Source organism: Trichechus manatus, unplaced genomic scaffold, assembly GCF_000243295.1.
Source record: "Trichechus manatus latirostris isolate Lorelei unplaced genomic scaffold, TriManLat1.0 scaffold00098, whole genome shotgun sequence".
Taxonomy (NCBI): domain Eukaryota; kingdom Metazoa; phylum Chordata; class Mammalia; order Sirenia; family Trichechidae; genus Trichechus; species Trichechus manatus.
This window is the reverse complement of record NW_004444034.1, coordinates 10,872,771-10,897,352: the sequence shown is the minus strand read 5'-3', so window position 1 is coordinate 10,897,352 and position 24,582 is coordinate 10,872,771. Positions and strand designations below refer to the sequence as shown.

The window sequence follows — 24,582 nt, the reverse complement described above, 5'->3', positions numbered from 1 at the left end:
CCTTTGCCCATTTTTTAATAGGATTATTTGTCTTTTTGTTGTAGAGGTGTTGGATTTTCTTGTAGATTATGGAGATTAGACTTTGTCTGACTTGTACTGTCCAAAAATTTTTTCCCCGTCTGTAGGTTCTCTTTTTACTCTTTTGGTGAAGTCTTTTGAAGAGCATAGGTGTTTGATTTTTAGAAGATCCCAGTTATCTGTTGGGTTTTGTGCGTTGATGGTTATGGTTTGTATCCTGTTAATGCCATGTATTAAGGCCTGTAGTGTTTAGACCACAAACACTCTTAAGACTTAGAAGAAATAAACCCTTAAACGTTCCCTGTGGTCTTCAAAGCTTGCAAGTGGCCAAACAAGGCACAACAGTTGGTCTCTATTCACCTGGAGCAACAGAGGAAGAAGGAGAGTCAGGAGTAGAAGAAATGGAATGTGTGGGTAATTGCCTCCATGAATAACTGCCTCCTTTGTCATGAGACCAAGAGAAATGGATGGTGCCTGGCTACCATTACTGAACATTTTGATCAAAGATTCCATAGGAGAATCCTGAACAAAAGGGAGGAAATACAGAACAGAATTTCAAATTCTCATGAACTCCAGACTTTCTGGAGCCATGGAAGGTGGAAAACCCCTGAAACTATTGCTCTGAGATAATCTTTAAACCAAAAGTATCCCCTGAAGTTCTCTTAAAACTGAACAATAGTTTAGCTTAACTAGTAAAAAAGGTCTGCCTTGAGCATTATGCTCTTTAAGAACTATCTATATGGGACCAAATTGACAACAGTGATTTGAAAGATTAGGTGGGAACCTTAGGGGGCAGTGAATTTATGTTAATAAGGGAGGAACAACTCAGAAAAGGAAGGTGAGAATGGTGGCACAACTAAAAGAATGTAATCAATGTCACTAAATTGTACATGTAGAAACTGTTGAATTGGTGTATATTTTCTGTGTATATTCTCAACAACAACAACAAAATAAAATTTATAAAAAAGAAAAAAAAAGATCATTTAATTTTATAGAAAGAGGTCAGAGATGACTTTTCCATGAACTATGTCAGCATGTAGTAGAACTAGAAGCCAGATTTTGGTAGGCCTAGAACTAATGGATCACAAGACAATAATGATATTATTTCTTCAAATATTTAGCTGTTAAAAGGAGAGGGAAACAGAACAGTAGCTAAAGAGAAAGTCAAGATTGGGAGCAATATTATTTTGTATGTTTTTCTGTTTTGTAAGGAAGGGAGGAGCAATGTCAGCATGGCACCAAAATCCGTATCACTAGCCCTGACATAGCACCTAATCTCAGAGTCTTAGATCCACATGAATGCTTAGCACATCCTGAAATTACCCCAGGCAACCCAAATTCAATATTTGATCATCTTTTCAAACCTCCTGTATTCCTCATGTATTCCATATCACCTTTAAATACACCAAACTAGAAGCCTATAACTCATGCTTCACCAACCACTTCAAATAAATGACCACCTCCTATATTGTTGAAATACGTTTCCATATCCTCCTTTCTATTCTCAAGAACAGATCCTAAACCTCTCTTAACTGGTCTCTAGCCTCTAACCTGCCTCAGAGTGATCTTTCTAAATGGGACTCTGAGGCTGTCAACTTTCTGCCTCAGATGACCACCCACTGCACACAAGATAAACATATAAGCTCCTAAACAAAGATCTTCAGTCTGTGGCATTCATTCATGACCTGACCTCTCACTCCCAAAGAGGACTTCTCTCTACTAATACCAGCATGACTGCAGTTTCCTGAACATAGCTCTTCCCACTTTCTGCTGTTTCTGCTTTTCCCCTCTATCTGGAACCCATTTCTTTGGCTAACTCCTACTCGTTTTTTAGAACTTCACCTGTACTAGGTTTTTCTTTTGTTTAATTGTTGTGCTTTAAGTTTAAAATTCAAGTTAGTCTCTTATACAAAAATTTATACATACATTGTTTAGTGACCCTGCTTGCTCTCTCTATACTGTGACAACACACTCTTCCTTTCCACCCCGGATTTCCCGTGTCCATTCAACCAGCTCCTGACCCTCTCTGCCTTCTCATCTCATCTCTGGATGAGAGCTGCTCATTTAATCTCATGTATCTACTTGAGCTAAGAAGCACTCCTCACAGATGTCATTTTATGTCCCATAGTCCAGTCTAATCTTTGTCTGAAGAGTTGGCCTCAGGAATGGTTTTAGTTTTGGGCTAACAGAGAGCCCGGGGGCTACATCTTCCAGGGTCCCTTCAGTCTCAATCAAACCATTAAATCCCGTCTTTTTACTAGAATTTGAGTTCTGCACCCCACTTTCATCCTGCTCTGTCAGGGACTCTGTTTTGTTCCCTGTCAGGGCGATCATTATGGTAGTCGGCACCATCTAGTTCTTCTGGTCTCAGGCTGATGAAGTCTCTGGTTTATGTGGCCCTTTCTGTCTCTTGGGCTAATACTTTCCTTGTGTCCATGGTGTTCTTCATTCTCCTTTACTCCAGGTGGGTTAGGACCAATTGATGCATCTTAGACGGTCGCTAGCTAGCTTTTAAGACCCCAGACACCACTCACCAAAGTGGGATGCAGAACATTTTCTTAAAAAACTTTGTTATGCCAATTGACCTAGATGTCCCCTGAAAGCATGGTCTCCAGACCTCTGCCCCTGCTACTCTGTCCCTTGACGTGTTTGGTTGTATTCAGGAAATTTCTTAGCTTTGGTTTAGTCCAGTTGTGCTGACTTCCCCTGTAGTGTGTGCTGTCCCTCCCTTCACCTAAGATAATTCTTGTCTACTTTCTGTACTAGGTTTTTATGGGTGCCATAATAAATTATCACAGACTTGGTGGCTTAAAACAACACAAATTTACTCTCTTCAGTTCTGGAGGCTAGAAGTCTTCTGGAATCAGATTCACTGAGCTAAAGTCAAGGTGTTGGCAGGGCTGTGCTCCCTCCAGATGCTGTAGGGGAGAATCCATTTCCTTGCCTTTTCCAGCTTGTAGAGCTGCCTTCCTTGGCTCATGGCCCCTTCCTCCATCTTCAAAGCCAGCAGCATAGCATCTTGCTTCAGCTGTCACATTGCTTTCTTCTTCTTCTGTGACACATCTCCCTCTGCATCCCTTTTAGAAAGACACCTGTGATTGCAAATAGGGCTCACCCAGATAATTCAGGTTAATCTTCCTATCTCAAGATCCTTAATTTAGTTACATCTTCGAAGTCTCTTTTGTCCTATAAGGTAACATTCACAGGTTCCAGGGACTAGGACCTAGATATGGTTGGGGGCCATTATTCAGACTACCACAACACCTAAATACACATCACGTAAACATCATATTCTTTACTTAGCCTTCTCTTAAACCCTTCATAGCACACCAGGGTGATGAAGAGCCACTTTTACTATTGTAGTGACCTACACATTACAATCATAGAATTCCCCACATTAATTGAAAATATCTACATGTGACTCTCGCCCCCTGGATTTTGAACTTCTTGAGGTCTGAAATTTTTTTCTTGCTCCTTCTTACACCTTTGTATTTACATAATTATCTAGCACGTGGCAATTGCTCCAAGGTTTGTTGAACTGAACTGAGCTGTGGGAAACCAAAAAAACCAAACTCGTTGCCATCGAGTTGATTTTGACTCATAGTAACCCTAAGTAGGACAGAGTAGAACTGCCCCATAGCGTTTCCAAGGAGCGGCTGGTGGATTCGAACTGCCGATCTTTTGGTTAGCAGCTGAGCTCTTAACCACTGCGCCACCAGGACGCTGAGCTGCAGGAAGGGGAGACAAAGAAACCCAAGAGAGAAGACAGCAAGCAAATGTAAATAGGTTTGAGAAGAGACAGTAACGGATGGAGTAAAAAGATAACATATTGGGAATTAACTTTGAATAGAAGAGATCCCTTTAACTGTGAACCTAAGAAGAAGCTGGTAAACATGGAGACAGATACAAGTGGTAGGGAATGGGGAGAGTTTCAGGTCAAGGGCTTTATTTTCTTTGTTAAACAGGCGAGTGGACCATGTGAGTGTTCAACCAAAATCTGGAGGAGATAGTGGTGGCTGAAGAAACACATAGGACATATTTGCTGGGAAAGCAGATGCACATCTTAACCATAAAGACCCTAGAAATATTTTACTTGGGTACTGGGCAGCTCCCAAGTATTCATATACCTGAAATTCTTTTTCGAGGCAAAGTTTTAGATACTCCAGGACTATTTTCTCTCCGTATATGTGCAAACGCTTGTGCCTGAAGGGCTTTACTTTTCTGAGAGGCTGCAGACTTGCCGTCAGCTCTAGGGTTGGTCATTGTGATACTGCTGTTGGTGAAGTCCAGCGAAGCTTGGCTCATGGCAAGGCTGCCTGCGCTGTGGGAAGAGTAGCTGTAAATCATCTTGAGGAAGGCAGATTTTGTGTTGGTCTCTTGCTTCCAAAGAATAACGTAACATTTAGGGAAGAATGTGCAACACAGGATCCCATAATTTGATATCAAAATGAAGATAATCTCTGCCGCTGGTAGGTATTTGCCAAATGTGGTAGCATACATGGGGATGAACGTGATCCAAGCTATGAAGTAAATGAGCATGCCAAATGTTATGAATTTGGCCTCATTGTAATTCTCAGGTAATTTCCTGCCTTTGAAGGCAAATATGAAGCAAATGAAGGCTTGGATGGAAATATAGCCCAGCATGGTGCCAAATGCAATTATGGATCCTTCCTCACATTCCAGGATAATGACTCTGGGAAAGGAGACATTCTCCTCTACCACAGGTGCAGCAAAGATTAACCAGAGTGTGCAAATGACAACCTGGATACCTGTGCAAGTTAAGATAATGGGGATTGGTTTGTAGAGGGACTTCAGGAAGTTCTGCAACTTGGGATCAAAGCTGAAGGCTAGCAAAATTTTCAGGGACTTCATCAAAATGCAGGAGATGCAGAGAGTAAAGCTCACATGGAACAGCGTCAGCCTGGTTTTACATGTGAAGTTTTGTGGTTCTCCAATGACAAAAACCGTGCTGACAAAGTTGAGGAAGTGACAGAGGAGGATTACATAGCAGACCATCAATCCCCCAGATGATTTTACAATGGGTGTGCTCAGATTTCTTGTAAATATTATGCCAATGGCTAGAGCAAACAGGATTCCCAGTAGGGAGAGGCCCAGGAGCAGGATAGCCAGGGAATCATTCCAGTTGAGATACTCAACTTCCTTTTCATAGCATATGGTGCTCCCTGCAGGGGCCCAATGAGTTTCATTGTTGCATAAAAGGCAGTGATCCATATCTAAAAGACAGAGGAAAGTCAGTTATTTTGTGAACATTTAAACTAGGCGATGGTCCACAATACTACAAATGAGACTCCTTCTGTGTAGCAGACCTGACTGAAAACAGATATACATTATTGTCATGTTGATTACATATTAAAATAAAGCATGCACAGAACTCAAAGAAAGTAAGAGAGAAAGGGCAAAGGTAAGAGAAGAGGGGGAGGAAAATAGAGACAAAGAAAAAGAGAAAGAGCAAATGTTAGCTGGGCTGTTAGTCATTAGGAAATTAATATACTCAGCATAGACACTAGCCTTTTATGAATTTATTATTGGTGGCTCTGTTATGAGTATGGGCTGTGGGATCAGATGTATCTTAAATCCTTTTCCTGGTTCTACCACTATTTTTGTGATCTTGAAACAGCTAGTTGACCTGTCTGAGCCTCTTTCCAAATCTCATTAAAAAAAAAAAAAAAAGACTCTGCTTGATTGGGTTGTTGTATTCAATGAGATAATGCATATAAAATGCTTTGCATGGAGCCTGGCATACAGTAGGCACTCAATATTTGGGAGCTGCTATGAATAAGGTTGCAGTTCTTTTAAAACCAAGAGGCAGTATGGCTAGACAACCCTAAAAGCTTGAAGTCTCTTCCTAAAGGTGAAATACTACAAGATTGTAGTTAATGGCAGTTGATGAATAATTAAAGTTTATTTTTTCCCCAGGAGACTAGTAAAATTAAGCCTCTCACATTGGTATTGATAAACTCAAAAATTATTTATGCTGATTCTGACCACAAGTACAGCATGAATAATTGGTATTACAGTGGGGTCTTGCTGGGTGTGATTGCATTTTCTCCCCATTTCCACCCATTGAAGATGGTGGGTCCCAACTGCTTCCAAAAAGTCTATCTCAGGGCATCATGTGTGATTAAACTCCCTAGTGCCCATTCAACTTTTTAAAATTTCTATGTTCCCTTTCTTATTAGCTTCACAATCAGGTTGTACTTCTGTTTATAAACTGCATGACCTTTCTAGCATGAGTGTCTTTCCAAACCCTAAACCTGTTGCCACTGAGTCAGTTCTGACTCATGACAACCCCATGTGTATCAGAGTACAACTGTGCTCCACAGGGTTTTCAATGGTGTCCTGGTGGTGCAGTGGTTAAGAGCTATGCCTGCTAACCAAAAGGTTGGCAGTTCGAATCTACCAGCAGCTCCTTGGAAACCCTATGGGGCAGTTCTCCTCTGTCCTATAGGGTTGCTATGAGTTGGGACCCACTCAGCAACAACGGATTTTTTTGGTTTGATCTTTCAGAAGCACATTTCCAGGGCCTTCTTCTGAGGCACCTATGGGTGGATTTGACCCGCTAACCGTTCAGTTAGTAGACAAACTCAAACCATTTGCACTACCCAGGGATGTCTTTCCGAAACCTACTTCTTTACAAATAACTATTTTTTTCCTGTTTACTCCTTGACTGGAAACCCTGGTGGCGTGGTGGTTAAGAGCTACATCTGCTAACCAAAAGGTTGACAGTTCGAATCCACCAGGTGCTCCTTGGAAACTCTATGGGCAGTTCTACTCTGTCCTATATGGTCTCTATGAGCCAGAATAGACTTGACGGCGATGGTTTACGGACCCCTTGATCACTGCTGCTAGTGCCTGCCATGTCACTCATTTCGTTCATTCAGTGAACACTTACTAGACTTTTCTATGTACTAGAGCCATGTCTGGTGTTGGACATGTAGAGAAGAATAAGATTTCAGATTCTCCTAACTCTGCTTTTCCTCCAAAGTGTCCTCAGTTTTCGATACTTGTTTATGGAAGCAATTTGTCCTGGTTATAAAAAGATAACTCAACTTGGATCTTGAAAGATTCTTGTACATCTTTTTGGGAAATAAATGGTACATACTTCTCCGTGCTTTATTTATCCGACTTGGCAGATAGTTGCTAATTACTATATTGCCTGGAAATGCGCCTCCCACCCCCAATTATCTAATTATTTAAGCAGCACAATCCATCTCAGGTTGGAGTAAATGGCATTTTGTGAGATAGTGACAGAACATGAAATTTAAAAATTTATATTGGTACACTTCTACATCCTTGAGGTTAGTAAGAAGAAAGAATAGCCATTTGGGGCCTACTTCAGTTCTGGGGTGCTCAGCTTCTGTAGAAGATGAATAGGAATGCTTTTAAAGCAGGTTTAACTCTAGGGAAAGTGCTGATAGCTCCTTTTAGGGCTCCTAAGGCTGCTGACCTCACTCCTGTTCTTTAATTTGTGTATTTTGCTGTGATCTGGTAAAATTGTTAAAGATAGGGTTGGCAAACAATCAGTTACTAGTACCTCATCTCTGTCAATAGTTGGTTCCCTTGTCTCAAAGAAGGTTCTTCCTTTTTAGGCTTAACTTTTGTATTTTGGTACATAGTGAGATCTCCAGGGCATGCACGCCTGTTTTCTTAACCTCTGGATTTCTATTATGCTCAGTTTAGTTAATTCAGCATTCTATTTATTTACGTTATTGTGCCCCAATTATAAACCAGGCATGTCAGTATGGAAATACATAGACATTGCATTGTTTTTTAAGAGTTACTGGAGTGGGGATGGTGGGGGAATGACATCTTCCCTTGGAAGTGAAGTTACTTTTACATCTCTATTATTCAATGGCAATGTTTTGTTTTGTTTTGTTTTTATTGGCTGTGCTATTGATATAATAGAACAGATTCTAAGATCAAATGAAATTTTATCATAATTTAAATTATCAAGAACATGAGAAGCTTTTTTGTCAAATGAGAAATTAAACCAAAATAGAATTCAAACAATATTAAATTAAAAAAACAAATCATCTTAGGAGAAATTGTTCAGGTGCACCACTGTGTGTGTAGTGACTGTAATTACCTGTCTGATTACTGTAGTGATTTTCCAGACAGTTCACACATTCATAGCAGCAAATATGTTGACTTTTTATAGTTTTCTTCCTTTGTCCAGGACTGCATTTCTTGGAGCATTTAGACTGAATTTGCTATGTTAAAAGTGGAAAGAAATCCCAAATAGTTTTTTTTTTTAAAAAAAGACTTATCATAACTAACTTTGACATAGTATAAGGATGTATTTACTGAACAGTATTTTGATCTTTTTTCATAGAATAGAATTTTTTGCCATCTTGAGGAATGTGAACAACTTCAAGAAATATAAAATACTCCACATGGAGTAACTGTTCTAGGAAGAACACAGTTTTTGTCACACTAAAAACTTCTGTAAGCAAATTATGGAAATTAGCTCTTTGAGAAGTCCCCAGCAGAGAGAGAAATGTGTAGTGGTGGAATGAAGGAAAGAAACGATGGTCTGGAAATTTCCAATTCCATACTTTATAAAGAGTTCAACTATATATATTATTGGGCTCTTATATTCTTTAGGAGAAAGTTACTAATCATGCTGTGCAAAGGTCCCAGTCCAAGAACCATGTTCAGTTTAAACTTAAAAAGTAAGACAATGGACCATATTTAATTTAAAACTACTAGAGTAGAAGTTAACAAGACAACCTTAGAGATATAAATACTATTTAAATCCTTCTGAGAATTTAAGTTATTATTCTGCATGTCATGGTGTGAATCACATGCAGCAACATTCTACTTTTTTTTTTACAGTGTCACCTTTACTTATTTATTTTTTAATTGCTGATACAGACACATCTATAATAAATATTTGGTTTTTGTGATGTTCAAACACAGTCCAATTACAAGAGAACCTAGAAGCTAAAATTGAAATATAAACAGCTCTACACCAGAACGGAAGCAAAATTATGTGTCTGTTTGCAACAGCAATTCTGAAATTTTGTACAGTAACAACGAGGCGTCAACTTCATTATTTTACAAAGTTAAGTTGAGTTATGTATTTTATTGAAATGGTTATCCTCTCAACATCCACATCATTCCATCTGCATCTTCTCTCTACAAAATCTTTTCCTCTGCCATTTACTTTATTCTCTTTTTTGGTTTGTTCCATATTAAAGAAGGAAGTTTTTTTGACTTGCAAAGTCAATAGGATATAATTTGAAACCAATAATGTCTGTAACTTTTTCTTGAGCACAGGGCCTGCATTATGTGAACCTAAACACCTTACTCAAAGAGAAGTGCAGTATCATTGCTGAGCTCTCAGCACTTTCTCTCTCAGACACTTCTGTTCCTTAGACTTTCTCAGCTCTTAGATAGTCATCTGTCTTGGAATTTGTTGTAGATTTCCAGTGTGAATACATCTGCAAATTAATCTGGTTATTCAATTGGTATTTTAGTCTTCTAATAACTAATATCTTTATACCTCCTTTTCATGCAGAGGGGACTGATTCTTACTTTCAAAGGCATAGGCAGGAAACCTTACGTGCAAAGGTAGCAAGTAATGATAAGAGCAAATTGCTAATGACGATACAGCTGCAGCCTCCATAGTGTACTTTTTTTTGTCTCAGGTACTCTAGGAATGAGAATTCTCAGAATGACACAGCAGTAGTATTATATTTCTTGGATAACACACTACCAGAAGGCTAAAACTGTAGTCAGAGTAAGGGGTTTTATATTTTACAATGAGGCAGTGTTAATAAAAGAACCTTTCCAGATATGCCCAAAACCAAAAACCAAACCCACTGCCGTCGAGTCGATTCCAACTTATAGTGACCTTGTAGGATAGAGTAGAAGTGCTCTATAGGCTTTCCAAGGCTGCAAACAAATCTTTAGGGAAGCAGACTGCCGCATCTTTCTCCCAAATATGCCAGCCCTCTAAAATTAATAGTAGACATTCCTTCCATTTCATCCTCAATGTCTCTTATTTCCCACCTTTTTTGGTGGAAGATAACATTCTGATTAAAACTTGCACTCAAGAGTAAAACCCTATTTTTGAAAGGATCTTAGAAGGAAATACATTTACATTGTGTGAGGGCACTAGTGTGAAAATTAAATGTAGGAATGAAAAATCAGAGAGAGGGCAAAATCCCAGATCAGCCTTTTCCCTTTAGCATCTGATTTCCATTTCAAAAGCAATACTTTCATTACCATATTCAGCATTACTCTTTCCTCTAGCCTGCTGCCCTTTTAATAAGAAAATTTTTGCTCTACCTATGTTATAATGGACATTTGAGTTAGAGTCCTTAAAGAGCTATTTCAGGTCCAGCATCCATGCCATAGATAGCAGAGTAGTCAAAACTATTAAAAAGGCAAGGTATTGTATTGAAGGCTGCTTTCTTTTTTATTTTTTAGATGCCCTTCTTCCCCCATGAATCAGTTCTTCAGATAGCTACCCTGATGAATCATTTCTGCTAATTCTTTCCAAAATGCTGACAACTAAAATGTTAGCAGGTACCACCCAGCCCACCCTTGCCACCCACCAGTTGTCCTTAAAACAGCTGTACACTTAATGTTAGTTCCCCTTCCTTCCAGTTCAGAGCTAGCCTTCCTTGGAGGCTGATGCTGTGAAAATACTGAATTTCTATCTCAACCTCTTGGGAGAAGACTGATTATGACATATACTTGCAATGCCATCAGGAAATGTTGGCAATCCCTGATCTTTTTGATATTTTAAGGCCTAAAATCAAAAGTGCCAGATTCACATCATTTTTCTAAAATGAAAGAAATAGAATAAGCTCAAAGTATGGTACAATGCTAAACGTCTTTATGTCTCTCCTTGACATATTAAGAAACAGGTCTATTCTTTTCTATTTCAATCAGTCTTGAAATTCCGGTTACATGTCTTCTCAGAAAGAAGAGACTATAATGGCCTGTCAGGTGATCTTTCAGCATCCCTAAAAGATCTCTTTATCTCTAGATTTCTTTCTAAGGACATTGTTAAATGACATGCAGAGAATGTTTTCTTCTTCCAGAGATATCCAGCAGGGAAGTCTTTAGAGACATTTGATTTGAGGGAAAATCCACAATTGTTCCAGTATATATTTCTGCTATTTGCCAGTGATCCTCTGAAGATCATTAAGATGTAATGTTCTTCACAGTCCCTTGTACACATTTTGGTCTCATTTTTTAGTTCTCATTTTAGCATTCAATATACATAGGAAGGTTAGTAGTGGATAGAATGGGAGAAACTCAATCTTCCCCATCTCCCGCTATTTCAACTTCTTTTGAAATTAATATCCAAATCTTAAGGCACATGAAGTCAAGTCAGAATGGAAGAGACGTGTCTTCTTTTATGGAGTTTCTCAGAAGTGGTAAGCCTAGTACCTGGTGCAGATAGGTGTAGTATAAAGCTGTGGGTTACGCTTGACTCTGAATAATCACAATAATCCAATAAGTTTGCAGAAATGCATAGAAAATTTACAAACAACACCCCATTTCTTCTTGACAACTGTGAATCAAAGCATTGGTACAAGACATTCCAGGTAAGAAGTTTTAAATGCGTTCACTGCCCGTTTCCCAACCTTCTCACTACAGGATCTGGTCAACAAATAGATTTGGATGCTTGTTTTTCCGAACTCTGGTCTAAAGGCACAATGAGATGCCTTTTTGGAGGTGATCCACTTAAATCTTTTTGCTTGTTTGGTGTCATATAAGGAAAGTGCTCAGTTGAATCCATTTCATGCAGTGCTCACTGCTATTTAAATGACCTCGCACCTGGTCCTAGGGGGTTGTGTGGCTGGTGACTGGGCTCCGATGACTAGTAGAGTCCTAAGACCTTGACTCCCTCTGGAAGTCAAGTCCACTGTAATTCAGACAGTTTGGGAGGCTCTGCTTTAGCTGGAGATCATGCTGGGTGTGGTTTCTGCTTTGGTCAGGGTAGCACGGTGGACTTTCTTTGGTTCAGAACCTCTCCTCTCTGGCCACTCTAGGCTGTATGCTTGGGTGGCCAGCCGTGGCTGAGGTGCTGCTTCAGTTGACAGCATCTGCTGGCTGAGTGAGGAACTATTTGCTGTGGAGCGAGTGGAGGAGGAACCAGAGCCTGAGCTCCAGGAGCCTGAGGAAGAGGAGCTAGGTTTCACAAGGCGGGCTTTTGGGGCTTCAGCATCTTCTCGAATTTCATTAGGTCTGTCTTCCTCCTCATATCTCTTTTTGTCTTTCCGTGGGATTAGCAGCCACACCAAGAGGAAAATCAGCAGGGCTCCAGCCACCATGCCTGTCACTGCTCCTGCAACCAGCCGATGCTTTGTACATACTGCACAGTCACTCGCACCACACAGCCTTCCTTCCCAGCCCCATTGCCTGCTGTGCACTGGTAGAGGCCAGAGGAGGACATGGTGAGGTTCTGCAGCAGAAAGCGGCCAGGGTGGTTGTAGTCAATCCTCGATTTGGGAGGTAGATGTTTATCCTCTCCCTCTTTCTCTCGGATTCGTTGCCAGTAATACACAATGGGCTTTGTGCCAGAGGATGACTCACACTGCAAAGTCAGGTCACTTCCTTCTGTCAGCTCTCCTTCCAACTCACACTTGGGTATGGATGGTTTCAGTAAGACTTTTAAGATGACATGGCTCCACACATAGCGTCCTGAATTCTTCACCTTGCAGGTGTACTGGCCCTCATCACTGGGCTTCAGAGGCTCAATCTGCAGTGAGGCATCGCCGACCAGGAAATTGGAAGTAAAGGCTACTCGGCCCTTCTGTTCCTCAGTCAAGTTATTGTAGACATGACGACTGGAGTAAGTGATCACCTTTTGAGACTCGGCTCTTGTGTTCCTTGTCTCTTCAGCTTCTGCGTCCTATGGCCTCTTGGCCCTTGGGCCTCACGCCTGCATCTGCCCTTCTGGGGCAAGTGTTCCAAAGCTCAGTAGCTCCACCAGTAAATGCCCGGAGGCACTCCACTCTACCAGGAAGCCTCTTGCGCACTGGTACTCAGCTCCCTTGCTCTGGGGGTCAGAAAGCCTAGCTCCACCGATAAGTGCCCAGAGGCACCCCACTCTGCCAGGAAGCCTCCTGTGCACAGGCACTCCGCTCTCTCGCTCCATGGGTCGGCTCCAGCACCATCTTGGCGCTGGTCTCCTGGTTCTGCTGCTGTTGCTTCTCTGCCACTGCCGCTTCTCTGCCGCTGCAGGTTCTCTGCTGTTGCTGGTCCTCTGCCACTGCCACTCCTCTATCCATTCACAGTTTCAAAACTGCTTCCACATTTTAGGTATCTGTTAGAGCAGCACCCCACTTTCTCGGTACCAAATTCTGTCTTAGTCATCTAGTGCTGCTCTAACAGAAATACCACGAGTGGAAGGTTTTAACAAAGTTTTCCTTACAGTAAAGTAGGCTAAAAGTACAAATTCAGGGCATCAGCTCAAGGGGAAGTCTTTCTCTCTGTGTCAGCTTTCTCATCAATGTTCCCCCAGACTAGGAGCTTCTCCGCACAGGGACCCTGGGTCCAAAGGACACGCTCTGCTCCTGGCATTGCTTTCTTGATGGTATGAGGTCCCCCGCAACATTCTACTTTTATGGAACTCTATGCTTCTTATTTAGCTAATAATTCTTAGCACTTCAGCTATGTTACTGTTTCCATTCATAGTCCCTTTCTCATGGCACATCGTGAGATGAATCGCTGCCATCGTTTCACTCTTACTCTTAGGAAGCCAGAGCAGAATGGTAAAATGAGGCGTTCTTAAGACTCTCTAAATGGATAATGCTGAGACCAGAACACAGTCAAAGATCTAAGCTCACCAGTCTTTTCTCTGAAAGATGAAAAATGTTTGAGAGAAAAAAGTAGCCAAGATCATTGGCCCTGTGTCCACAAACACTTGCTTTCTTCTTCTCAACAAAATTATTATTGACTTGGGTTTTTGACAATCAGAATGACTGCCTTGTGGATTCCCCAGGGCAAAATTTTAATCTAAAGCATCCAGTCTCTTGGGGGGTGCACAGAGGACACAAAAGAATTTGACTATTAGTTAAAGCCAGAGGTCATTAGGGATATGATTTAGAATTATTAGATGTTTTGGACTACGGGTTTTGGTGATTTACCAGAAATGTTGATACTCCAATTAGCAGGTAGATTGACAAGAGGATCTTAAAATCTCACCTAGTTGATCTCAGGTTAACAGTTTGAACCCACCAGCCGCTCTGCTGCAGAAAGATGTGGCAGTCTGCTTCTGTAAAGATTACAGCTTTGGAAACCCTATGGGGCAGTTCTACTCTGTCCTATAGGGTCATTATGAGTCAAAATCGACTTGATGGCAATGGGTTTGCTTTTTGGTTTTTATTGTTGGCTTCCACTACATTTTTGAAATATTTATGTGTGTTTCCATTAGAAAGGAGGACTTGCAGCACAACTGGACTAAACCAAAGCTAAGAAGTTTCCTGAATACAATCAAATACTTTGAGAGACAGAGTAGCAGGGGTAGGGGTCTGGGGACCATGCTGTCAGGGGACATCTAGGTCAATTGGCATTACAAAGCTTATTAAGAAAATGTTCTGCATCCTACTTTGGTGAGTGGTGTCTGGGGTCTTAAAAGCTTGCAAGCGGCCATCTAAGACGCATCAATTGGTCCCAACCACTCAGAGTAAAGGAGAATGAAGAACACCATGGACACAAGGAAAGTATTAGCCCAAGAGACTGAAAGAGCCACATAAACCAGAGACTTGATCAGCCTGACCAGAAGAACTAGATGGTGCCGACTACCATAATGATCGCCCTGACAGGGAACACAACAGAGAGTCCCTGATGGAGCAGCAAAAAGATGGGATGCAGAGCTGAAATTCTAGTTAGAGGACCAGACTTAATGGTCTGACTGAGGCTGGAGGTACCCCGGAAAGCATAGCCCCTGAACTCTCTATCAGCCCATAACTAAAACAATTTCTGAGGCCAACTCTTCAGACAGGGATTGGACCAGACTGTAGGACATAAAGTGATACTCATGGAGAGTGTACCTCTTTGTCAAGTAGATACAGGAGACCAAAGGGGCAGCTTCTGTCCAGAAGTGAAATGGGAAGGCAGAGAGAGTTAGGAGCTGGTTGAATGGTCATGGGTAATCAGGGGCAGAAAGGAGGAGTATGCTGTAGTAGAATGGAATGAGCAATTAGGGTCACATAACAATGTATGTATAAAATTTTGTATGGGAGACTAACTTGAGATGTAAACTTCATTTAACTACAACAATTAAAAAAAAGGAAAAAAAAAGGAGAACTTGTCCTCTTTCATGGTTGTCAGCTCCTTCCATTTAGTCATTAAAAGCTCCATTCAGTTCTGAGTCATTTTGTCACCTCCCCTTCACTGAGTGTCTTCCCTATAGTCTGGAGATAAGTCTCAGTAATAATTAAAAACAACTCTTCAGAATCCTCTGTGTATTTAATAAGAAAAGGAGTCACGGCATAACTTAAAAGATCCTGTTAAAGTTAAAGCAGAGTGCTGGGTTCGTAAAGTAGTTGTGAGGACGACAGTGACTTTAATGAAGATGATGATGAAAGTTTGAGAACATTCAAAGAAAGTTAAATTTCTGTCTTCCAAAGGAAAAGTATCTTGTTTTACTGAAATTTTTGACAGGGAAAATTAGACTAAGAACAGTGGTTTACAACAGTATAGCGACCCTATGCACAATAGAATGAAACACTGCCTGGTCCTGCACTATCCTCACAATCGTTTTTATGCTCGAGCCTATTTTGCAGCCACTGTGTCAATCCATCTCATTCAGGGTCTTCCACTTTTTCACTGACCCTCTACTTTACCAAACATGATGTCCTTCTCCTGGGACTGATCTCTCCTGAGAATGTGTCCAAAGTATGTAAGATGTAGTCTCTTCATCCTTGCTTCTAAGAAGCATTCTGGTTGTACTTCTTCCAAGATAGATTTCTTCATTCTTTTGGTGGTCCATGGTATATTCAATATTCTTCACCAACACCACAATTCAAAGGCATCAGCTCTTCTTTGGTCTTCCTTATTCATCATCCAGCTTTCACATGCATATGAGGCCATTGAAAACACCATGGCTTGGGTCAGGTGTACCTTAGTTTTCAAGGTGACATCTTCGCTTCTCAACACTTTAAAGAGGTCTTTGCAGCAGATTCGCCCAATGCGATATGTCTTTTGATTTCTTGACTGCTGCTTACTTGGGTGTTGATTGTGAATCCAACTAAAATGAAATCCTTGACAACTTCAGTCTTTTCTCCATTTATCATGATGTTGCTTACTGGTCCAGTTGTGAGGATTTTTGTTTTCTTTATGTTGAGGTGTAATCTGTACTGAAGGCTGTGGTCTCTGATCTGCATCAGTAAGTGATTCAAGTCCTCTTCACTTTCAGCAAGCAAGGTTGTGTCATCTGCATAATACAAGACTGTTCCTCCAATCTTGATGCTCCATTCTTCTTCATATATTCCTGCTTCTCAGCATATTTGCTCAGCATACAGGTTGAATAAGTATGGTGAAAGGATACAACCATGACGCACACCTTTCCTGACTTTAAACCATGCAGCATCCCCTTGTTCTGTTCAAACGACTGCCTCTTGATCCGTTTACAGGTTCTTCATGAGCGCGATTAAGTGTTCTGGAATTCTCATTCTTCGAAATGTTGTCCATAAGTTGTTATGATCCACACAGTTGAATGACTTCGCACAGTCAAGAAAACACAGGTAAACATCTTTCTGGTAGTCAGCCAGGATCCATCTGACATCAGCAATGATATCCCTTGTTCCACAACCTCTTCTGAATCTGGCTTGCATTTCTGGCAGTTCCCTGTCAATATACTGCTGCAGTCACTTTTGAATGATTTTCAGCAAAATTTTACTTGCATGTGATATTAATGTTATTGTTCGATAATTTCCACATTCGGTTGGATCACCTTTCTTGGGAATAGGCATAAACATGGATCTCTTCCAGTCTATTGGCCAGGTAACTGTCTTCCAAATTTTTTAGCATAGACAAGTGAGCACTTCCAGTGCCGCATCTGTTTGTTGAAACATCTCAATTGGTATTCTGTCAATTCCTGTAGCCTTGTTTTTCTCCAATGCCTTCAGTGCAGGTTGGACTTCTTCCTTCAGTTCCTGATCATATGCTACCTCCTGAAATAGCTGAATGTCGACCAATTCTTTTTGGTGACCCTATGATTCCTTCCATCTTCTTTTGAAGTTTCGTGAGTTGTTTAATATTTTCCCCATAGAATCCTTCAATATTGCAACTCAAGGCTTGAATTTTTTCTTCAGTTATTTCAGCTTGAAAAATGCATAGCATGTTCTTCCCTTTTGGTTTTCTATCTCCAGGTCTATGCACATGCCATTTTAATACTTTACTTTGTCTTCTCCAGCTGTCTTTTGAAATCTGTTCAGCTCATTTACTTCATCATTCCTTCCTTTTGCTTTAGCTACTTGACATTAAAGAACAAGTTTCAGAGTCTCTTCTGACATCCATTTTGGTCTTTTCTTTCTTTCCTGTTTTTTTTAATGACCTCTTGCTTTCTTCATGTATGATGTCCTTAATGTCATTACACAACTCGTCTGGTCTTCAGTCATTAATGTTCAACTCGTCAAATCTATTCTTGAGATGGTCTCTAAATTCAGGTGGGATATACTCAAGGTTGTACTTTGGCTCTCATGGACTTGTTCTAATTTTCTTCAGTTTCAACTTGAACTTGCATATGAGCAATTGATGGTCTGTTTCTCATTTGACCCCTGGCCTTGTTCTGACTGACGATATTGAGCTTTTCCATGGTCTCTTTCCATAGATGTAGTAGATTTGATTCCTGTGAATTCCATCTGGCAAGGTCCACTTGTATAGTCACCATTTATGTTGTTGAAAAACAGTATTTGCAATGAAGAAGTTGTTAGTGTTGCAAAATTCTATCATGTGATCTCCAGCATCATTTCTATCACCAAGGCCATATTTTCCAACTACCAATCTTTCTTCTTTGTTTCCAACTTTTGCATTGCAGTCACCAGTAATTATCAATGCATCCTGATTGCATGTTCGATCAATTTCAGACTGCAGAAGTTCATAAAAATCTTCAATTTCTTCATCTTTGGCCTTAGTGGTTGGTATATAAATTTGAATAATAGTCGTATTAACTGGTCTTCCATGTAGGCATATGGGTATTATCCTATTACTGACAGCGTTGTACTTCAGGATAGATCTCAAAGTGTTCTTTTTGATGAATGCAATACCATTCGTCTTCAATTTGTCATTCCCAGCATAGCAGACCTTATGATTGTTCAATTCAAAATGGCCAATACCATTCCATTTCAGCTCACTAATGCCTAGGATATTGATGTTTATGTGTTCCATTTCATTTTGATAATTTCCAGTTTTCCTAGATTCATACTTCATACATTCCATGTTCTGATTATTAGTGGATGTTTGCAGCTGTTATATCTCATTTTGAGTCATACCTCATCAGCAAATGAAGGTCCTGAAAGCTTTACTCCATCCATGTCATTAAGGTCGACTCTAAGGAGTCAGCTCTTCCCCAGTGGTATTTTGAGTGTCTTCCAACCTGAGGGGCTCGTCTTCCAGCACTATATCAAACAATGTTCTGCTGCTATTCGTAAGATTTTCACTGGCTAATTCTTTTCAGAAGTAGACTGCTGGGTCCTTCTTCCTAGTCTGTCTTAGTCTGGAAGCTTAGCTGAAACCTGTCCACCATGGGTGACCCTGCTGGTATTTGAATACTGGTGGCATAGCTTTTAGCATCACAGCTACACGCAGGCCCCCACAGTGCGACAAACTGACAGACATGTGGGGGAAGGAGCTTCTAGACTAAGACAAACTAGGAATAAATATCCGGCAATCTACTTCTGAAAATCAGCCAATGAAAATCCTATAGAAACAAAAGAATATTGTCCCATACAGTCTAGAAGATGAGCCCCCTAGGGTGGAAGGCACTACACAATGGCCGCAACAATGGACTTGAACATGCCAATAGTCATGAAGATGGAGCAGGACTGTGCAAGGTTTTGTTTTGTTGTCCATAAAGTCACCATGAGTTGGAACCAACTTGATGGCAACTAGCAATAACTTTCTAGTTGTAGGAGGTACAGCAGGGAATGAAACACAAAAATCCCTGCTCTCATAGACCTTAAGTTCTAGTTGGCAAGGCTGGTAATCAGCTATATAAAAATAAGCAAAATGTACAGAATGCTAGATAGTGATAAGCGCTAAGGATAAAATAAAGACAGGACAGTGTATAGGAAAAGGATGAGGAGATATTACAATTTTAATTAGGGTGACCAGGGAAGGCTTCACTTAAAAAGTGACATTTTAGAAAAGATCAAAAGAAAGTGAGACAGTGAACCATGTGGACATTGTTGAAGATTATTACAGGCAAATGAAATAGCAGGTACAAAGGCCTTGAGCTAGGAGCAAGGAAAGCAGGTATATAACAGCAGGAAGGCCTCTGGGGTTATAGGAGATGGGCAAGAGTAAGGGCGATAGTAGGAGATAAGGTCAGAGAGGTATTGGAGGCAGATCATGTAGGGCTTGTAATACGGAGCAGAATACTAGATTTTACAGGATTACTCTGGCTGCTGTTTTGAGGACAGACTGAAGGGAGTAAGAGTTAAAACAGAGAGCAGTCAAAAGCCTACTGTAATAATTGGGATGAGAGATGATTGTGGCTTGGGGTAGGGTGGCAGCAGTGAAGTAGAGTTAAAAAGTGGTCAGATTTTGGACACGCTTTGAAAGTATAGCCTAGATTGGACGTGGGGTGTGACAGAAAGGAGGCCAGGATCCTACCAGGCTTTTCCATGTGCAACTGGAAGAAGGGAGTTGCCATTTATTGAGATGGGGTAAGTTTGGGAGAAAATATCAGAAGGTCACTTTCGGAGATATTAAGTTAAAATGACTATTAGACATCTAAGTGTTGTTGTTGTTTGGTGCCCATGTGTTGGTTCCAACTCATAATGACCACATGTACAACAGAATGGAACACTGCCCAGTCCTGGCCATCCTTGTTATGTTTGGGCCCATTGTTGCAGCCACTGTGTCAATCCATCTCATTGAGGGTCTTCCTCTTTTTCACTGATCCTCTACTTTACCAAACATGATGTCCTTCTCCAGGGACTAGTCCCTCCTGATAATATATCCAAAGTATGTGAGATGAAGTCTTGCCATACTTGCTTCTAAGCATTCTGGCTATGTTTCTTCCATGACAGATTTGTTTGTTCTTCTGGAAGTCCATGGTATATTCAATATTCCTTGCCAACACCATAATCCAAGAAGAGATGCCAAATAGGCAGTTGTATATTTGGGACAGAATTCAGGAGATAAAAATCTGGGGGGCATCAGCATACAGAAGGCATTTAAAGCTGTGGGAATGGATGTGATCACTAAAGAAAAGTGCAGACAGAAAAAAGAAGCATTTCTGAGCCCTTGGAAACTCCAATATTTAGAGGTAGTGGGAATGATAGGAGCACTGGTGGTGCAGTGGTTAAGAGCCCAGCTGCTGGCCAGAAGGTCAGCAGTTTGAATCCACCAGCTGCTCCTTGGAAATCCTATAGGGCAGTCCTACTCTGTCCTATAGGGTTGCTATGAGTTTTAATCAACTCCACGGCAACAAATTTTTTGTTTTTTTGGGGAATGATAAGGAACCAGGAAAAGAAGAAAATCAAAGGAGTGTGGTGGTATGGAAGCAAGCAAACAAAGCATTTCATGGAGAGGAGAATAATTATCTGGTAAGTGAAGTAAGATGATGTTATGGACTGAATTGTGTCCCCCAAAATATTTGTTGGAATCTACTCCTATACTTGTGGATGTAATCTAATCTAATGTAATGTACTTACTGTACAGAGAAGAGGTTGACGGATCACTGAAGTTCCTGGTGGGGTCAAGTATTTTTGCAGTTGAGGGACCAATTGATTTTGAATGAGTCAAGCTTAATGCTACAAAGCCATCTACCACAAAGTTACCTTAATATTCCTGAACTCATTTTTTGTTTCTTGGTCTGTAAAGATGAAGACATCATTCTGTAGGTCATATTCTGCCATCTTGGTGATAGTCATATGGCCGTTGATCTCCTTCCAGAGCAATACATCATATCTAGTATTCAAATCCCCATGAGCATCAAAATGAAATGAATTCTTTCCATCAGAAAATGTCACATTTTTTAGCACATCAAGTAACTATAAAAAATAAAAACAGAAACAAACACTGAATGCACACTGTAAGTGCATTCATTATCCCAATGATAACAGTCTTACAAGGAATATCACTTAAAAATTAGAAGAAAAAGAAAAAAGACATTTTGGATCAGTGAGGGTGCTAACTGGTTAAGAGAGGCTCTTAACCATATGGTAACCATTTAAGAATGAGTTCTACTTGAGTCCCAGCCTCATTTCTGCCAAAGTCTTGCTATGTGAATTTGAGAAAGCAAGTTAATTTTTATGGATGGTAGATTTTCTATCCTATAATACTGGAATCTGAGCATCTGTTTATCCACATAGCAGCATTTCAGAATGTGTCCTGTAAAGAAGTAGCCTGGGTTCTGATTCTGGCTCTATATCTCATGGTGTGATCTTGACAGTTATAATTTTTCCCCCAGGCCTCAGCTTCATCATCTGTAAAATGAGGATAGTAGAAATTACCTAATAGGGCTATTGTGAGGACTAAATATAATTATACACGTATAGAGTTTAGCCCAGTATCTGGAACAGGTATTATTATGATCTAACAGGGACATTGTGCAAATAAATAACATTCATCTATTACTTGTCAATACTCATATCTGTGATATCCTTTTATCCCATAACAACTCAGTGAAGCAGGTATATAGGGATTATCTTCCTCTTTTCTTAGATGAGATCCCCCAGGCACTGAGAGGTGAAGGGACTTATCTGAGGACACACATCCTGACTTTCACTCTGGGGTCTTTCCATCACATCTGGCAATACATTAATTGAAAATCTTTTTCACTATTTTTTCTTTCTGACTCCAGAGTAATCAGCAATAGGCCTTCTGGAGTTATGGAAGGCAGGAAAATTTTTCCTTTCCTTCTAGAGTCACAAGTGACTTGGTCTAAGTGAGTAATGCAAACCAGCAGTTATCATGTTCACCAGCTCCAAAATGAAAGCAGAAGAGACAGAGCTACAAACAGCATCCTACTCCTGGGGTGTGCTCTGAGGAACGTCCTCACCAGAGAAGTTTAGTTGGTGGATGTAAGGTAATGGCTGGAGTCCACCCTTTAAGTCCATACGTTGTTACTCATTTGGTGGGAGGTGGAGCCTTGTTATCTCCAGTGGGTCTCAAGTCTGTTTCAGTGATTGAGTGCATAGTAAAAACCAAAACAAAACAGTGGCCATCGAGTGGATTCCAATCATGGTGATGAACAGCCAACCTTTACGTTAGCAAAAGTGCTTAACCATTTGTGCTACCCAGGGACTCCTAGTATGCATAGTAAACCAAAAGTAACCAAACCTGTTGCTGTTGAGTCAATTCCAACTCATAGCAACACTCTAGAGACCCTATAGGACAGAGTAGAACTGCCCCACAGGGTTTCCAAGGAGCAGCTGGTAGATTCGAACTGTCAACCTTTTGGTTAGCAGCCAAGCTCTTAACCACTGCACAACCAGGGTCCGTGCATAGTAAAGTAACCTCTAAATTTTATTTCTAATTTAATTCATAAAATGATTTTTTTTTTAACTTGAGAGGCAAGAAATGTGATGAAAAATTACTTGTCTTGCCACCCAATTTCTATAGCGAGAACGTATATGCAATACAACTAGGACAGGAAATGATTAACTTACAAATGAGGCAGCCCTAATGAACTTGTGCTGCAGTAAAGTAACACTGGTAGGAAAACAGGTTTCAGTTCAGTGTTGCCATTACCTTGAACATAATTATGGCTAAGTAAATACCGTCTCTGAATGCACTGGGCCCACTGATGATCGAAATCTGTGATTCTATATGACTTTTGTTGGGCTCAAAATCTATGGAATGAGGCAGAAAGTATTCTATTTAGCTTCCTTTAATTTTTTTTTTTTTTAGTGAATAGAATATAAGAAAATGAAGTAATATTTTATAGTAAATCTATTAGCTATAATAGTCATGTCAATGACAATAACATTTTAGCAAAATCTCTAAGTGGGCCTATTTACTTTATTAGCTCTTCTAACAAATGTAAATTAATTCGTATTACTTTAAAGAAGCAAGATTTAACATCTCGGTGGACTAACATCCATGGTGAAATTAATCAACAAAACCTTATCCAAGTAATTGCCTGAGAGAAAAAAGTGGAAGGAACTAAACAAAAAATAAGTAAGGGCCTGCCTTCAGTATTTCCACCTCTACATGTATACTGGTTTTTCTTCTGATCCTTCCTTAAGCAATACGCACTTTTAAGCCCCAGTAGCTCAGTTCTTTATGGAGCATATCCTCTTCCACTTTTGTGTTTGAACTATAATTTCCATCTGTTTTTTCCTGTATTTAATTAGGTTCTACAGGGTAAAGTTCTGACACATACACATTCTGTAAATAATGATAACATTGAATAATGTAAATAAACTAGAGCAATTCTATGCTTGTTCTTACAGGAAAGAAGGTGGAGGCAAATAAAACAGAACCTTCATTACTCATTAAATACGATAGAACATTTACTTTGGATTAAGGTAAATTTTGAACATTAACACCCTAGTTATTAAACTGTTAAATGCTTTTTCCATCCATCGTTTGTTACTTTTTCATGAAGACTCTGAAATTCATTATAAATTTGACATAAAAAAAGGAGAGAGTGGTATTCACATTTCCATTATTATATATTTCTCCTCCATGTGGTAATGTCCTGTTTCTAGGAATGCGAGGCCTGGGGGCCATGCCAATTAAGTTGTTGTGGTTGATGTTGTTTTCCATTTCCTTAACTGGTCTGATATCCACTCTATCCTCACAAGTGAGCTGTGGTTATGAAAAGAAGTATTTACGTCAGTGAATTAGAGAATAGCAGAGAGAGCAGTCCTAGGGCCCAGCCTATGTCTTTTTCTTTTGTGAAACTTTCCGTGGGGTAGAGGAAAGCACCCTGGACTAAGGCTGGGACAGCTTTACTGCTATGTGAGCAAATGTGGGCCAGAACCTTCCTGACTAAAATCCCCTCCATCTCTAAACTGCTGCAAGTCTGGGTCACCAACAGCATTTTCTCTTGCCACTTCTTTAGGATGGAATGTAAAGAATATGAGTCCTGTGGATTAGAAGTGTGGTGCAAACCATTAACATGCTTGGCTCCTAACTGCTCCTGAGACATCCAAGTGTAGCAATCTAACCCTAACCCTAACCCTAACCCAGAGGCTCTTTGGAAAATCTACTTCGAAAAAATCAGCCACTGAAAACCCTATGGAGCACAATTTTCCTCTGACATACATCAGGTAGCCATGAGTCAGAGTTTACTTGACAGCAACTGCTACTGGTAGTACAGGAGACCTTAAAAAGTATTAGGGTTAGGGTTAGATTGCTACACTTGGATGTCTCGTAAGTTCTTCAAACTCAAGATAT

At 40.3% G+C, this 24,582-nt stretch overlaps 2 protein-coding genes across 2 annotated transcripts in view; both read right to left on the bottom strand.

The window, feature by feature from the left end:
* Nucleotides 1-4,137: 4,137 nt before the first annotated feature.
* The window catches only part of GPRC6A (G protein-coupled receptor class C group 6 member A), a 31,985-nt gene continuing 11,540 nt past the window's right edge, over nt 4,138-24,582 (bottom strand). The window contains 3 exon segments of the mRNA XM_004382755.1: nt 4,138-5,252; nt 8,126-8,249; nt 21,015-21,227. Coding sequence (XP_004382812.1) covers nt 4,138-5,252; nt 8,126-8,249; nt 21,015-21,227 — 1,452 coding nt within the window.
* Nucleotides 10,686-13,738, bottom strand: LOC105756621 (CXADR-like membrane protein). The gene is given in 3 exon segments (XM_023737196.1): nt 10,686-12,355; nt 12,358-12,865; nt 13,670-13,738. Coding segments are annotated over 3 exon segments (978 nt in total). The 3' UTR covers nt 10,686-11,954.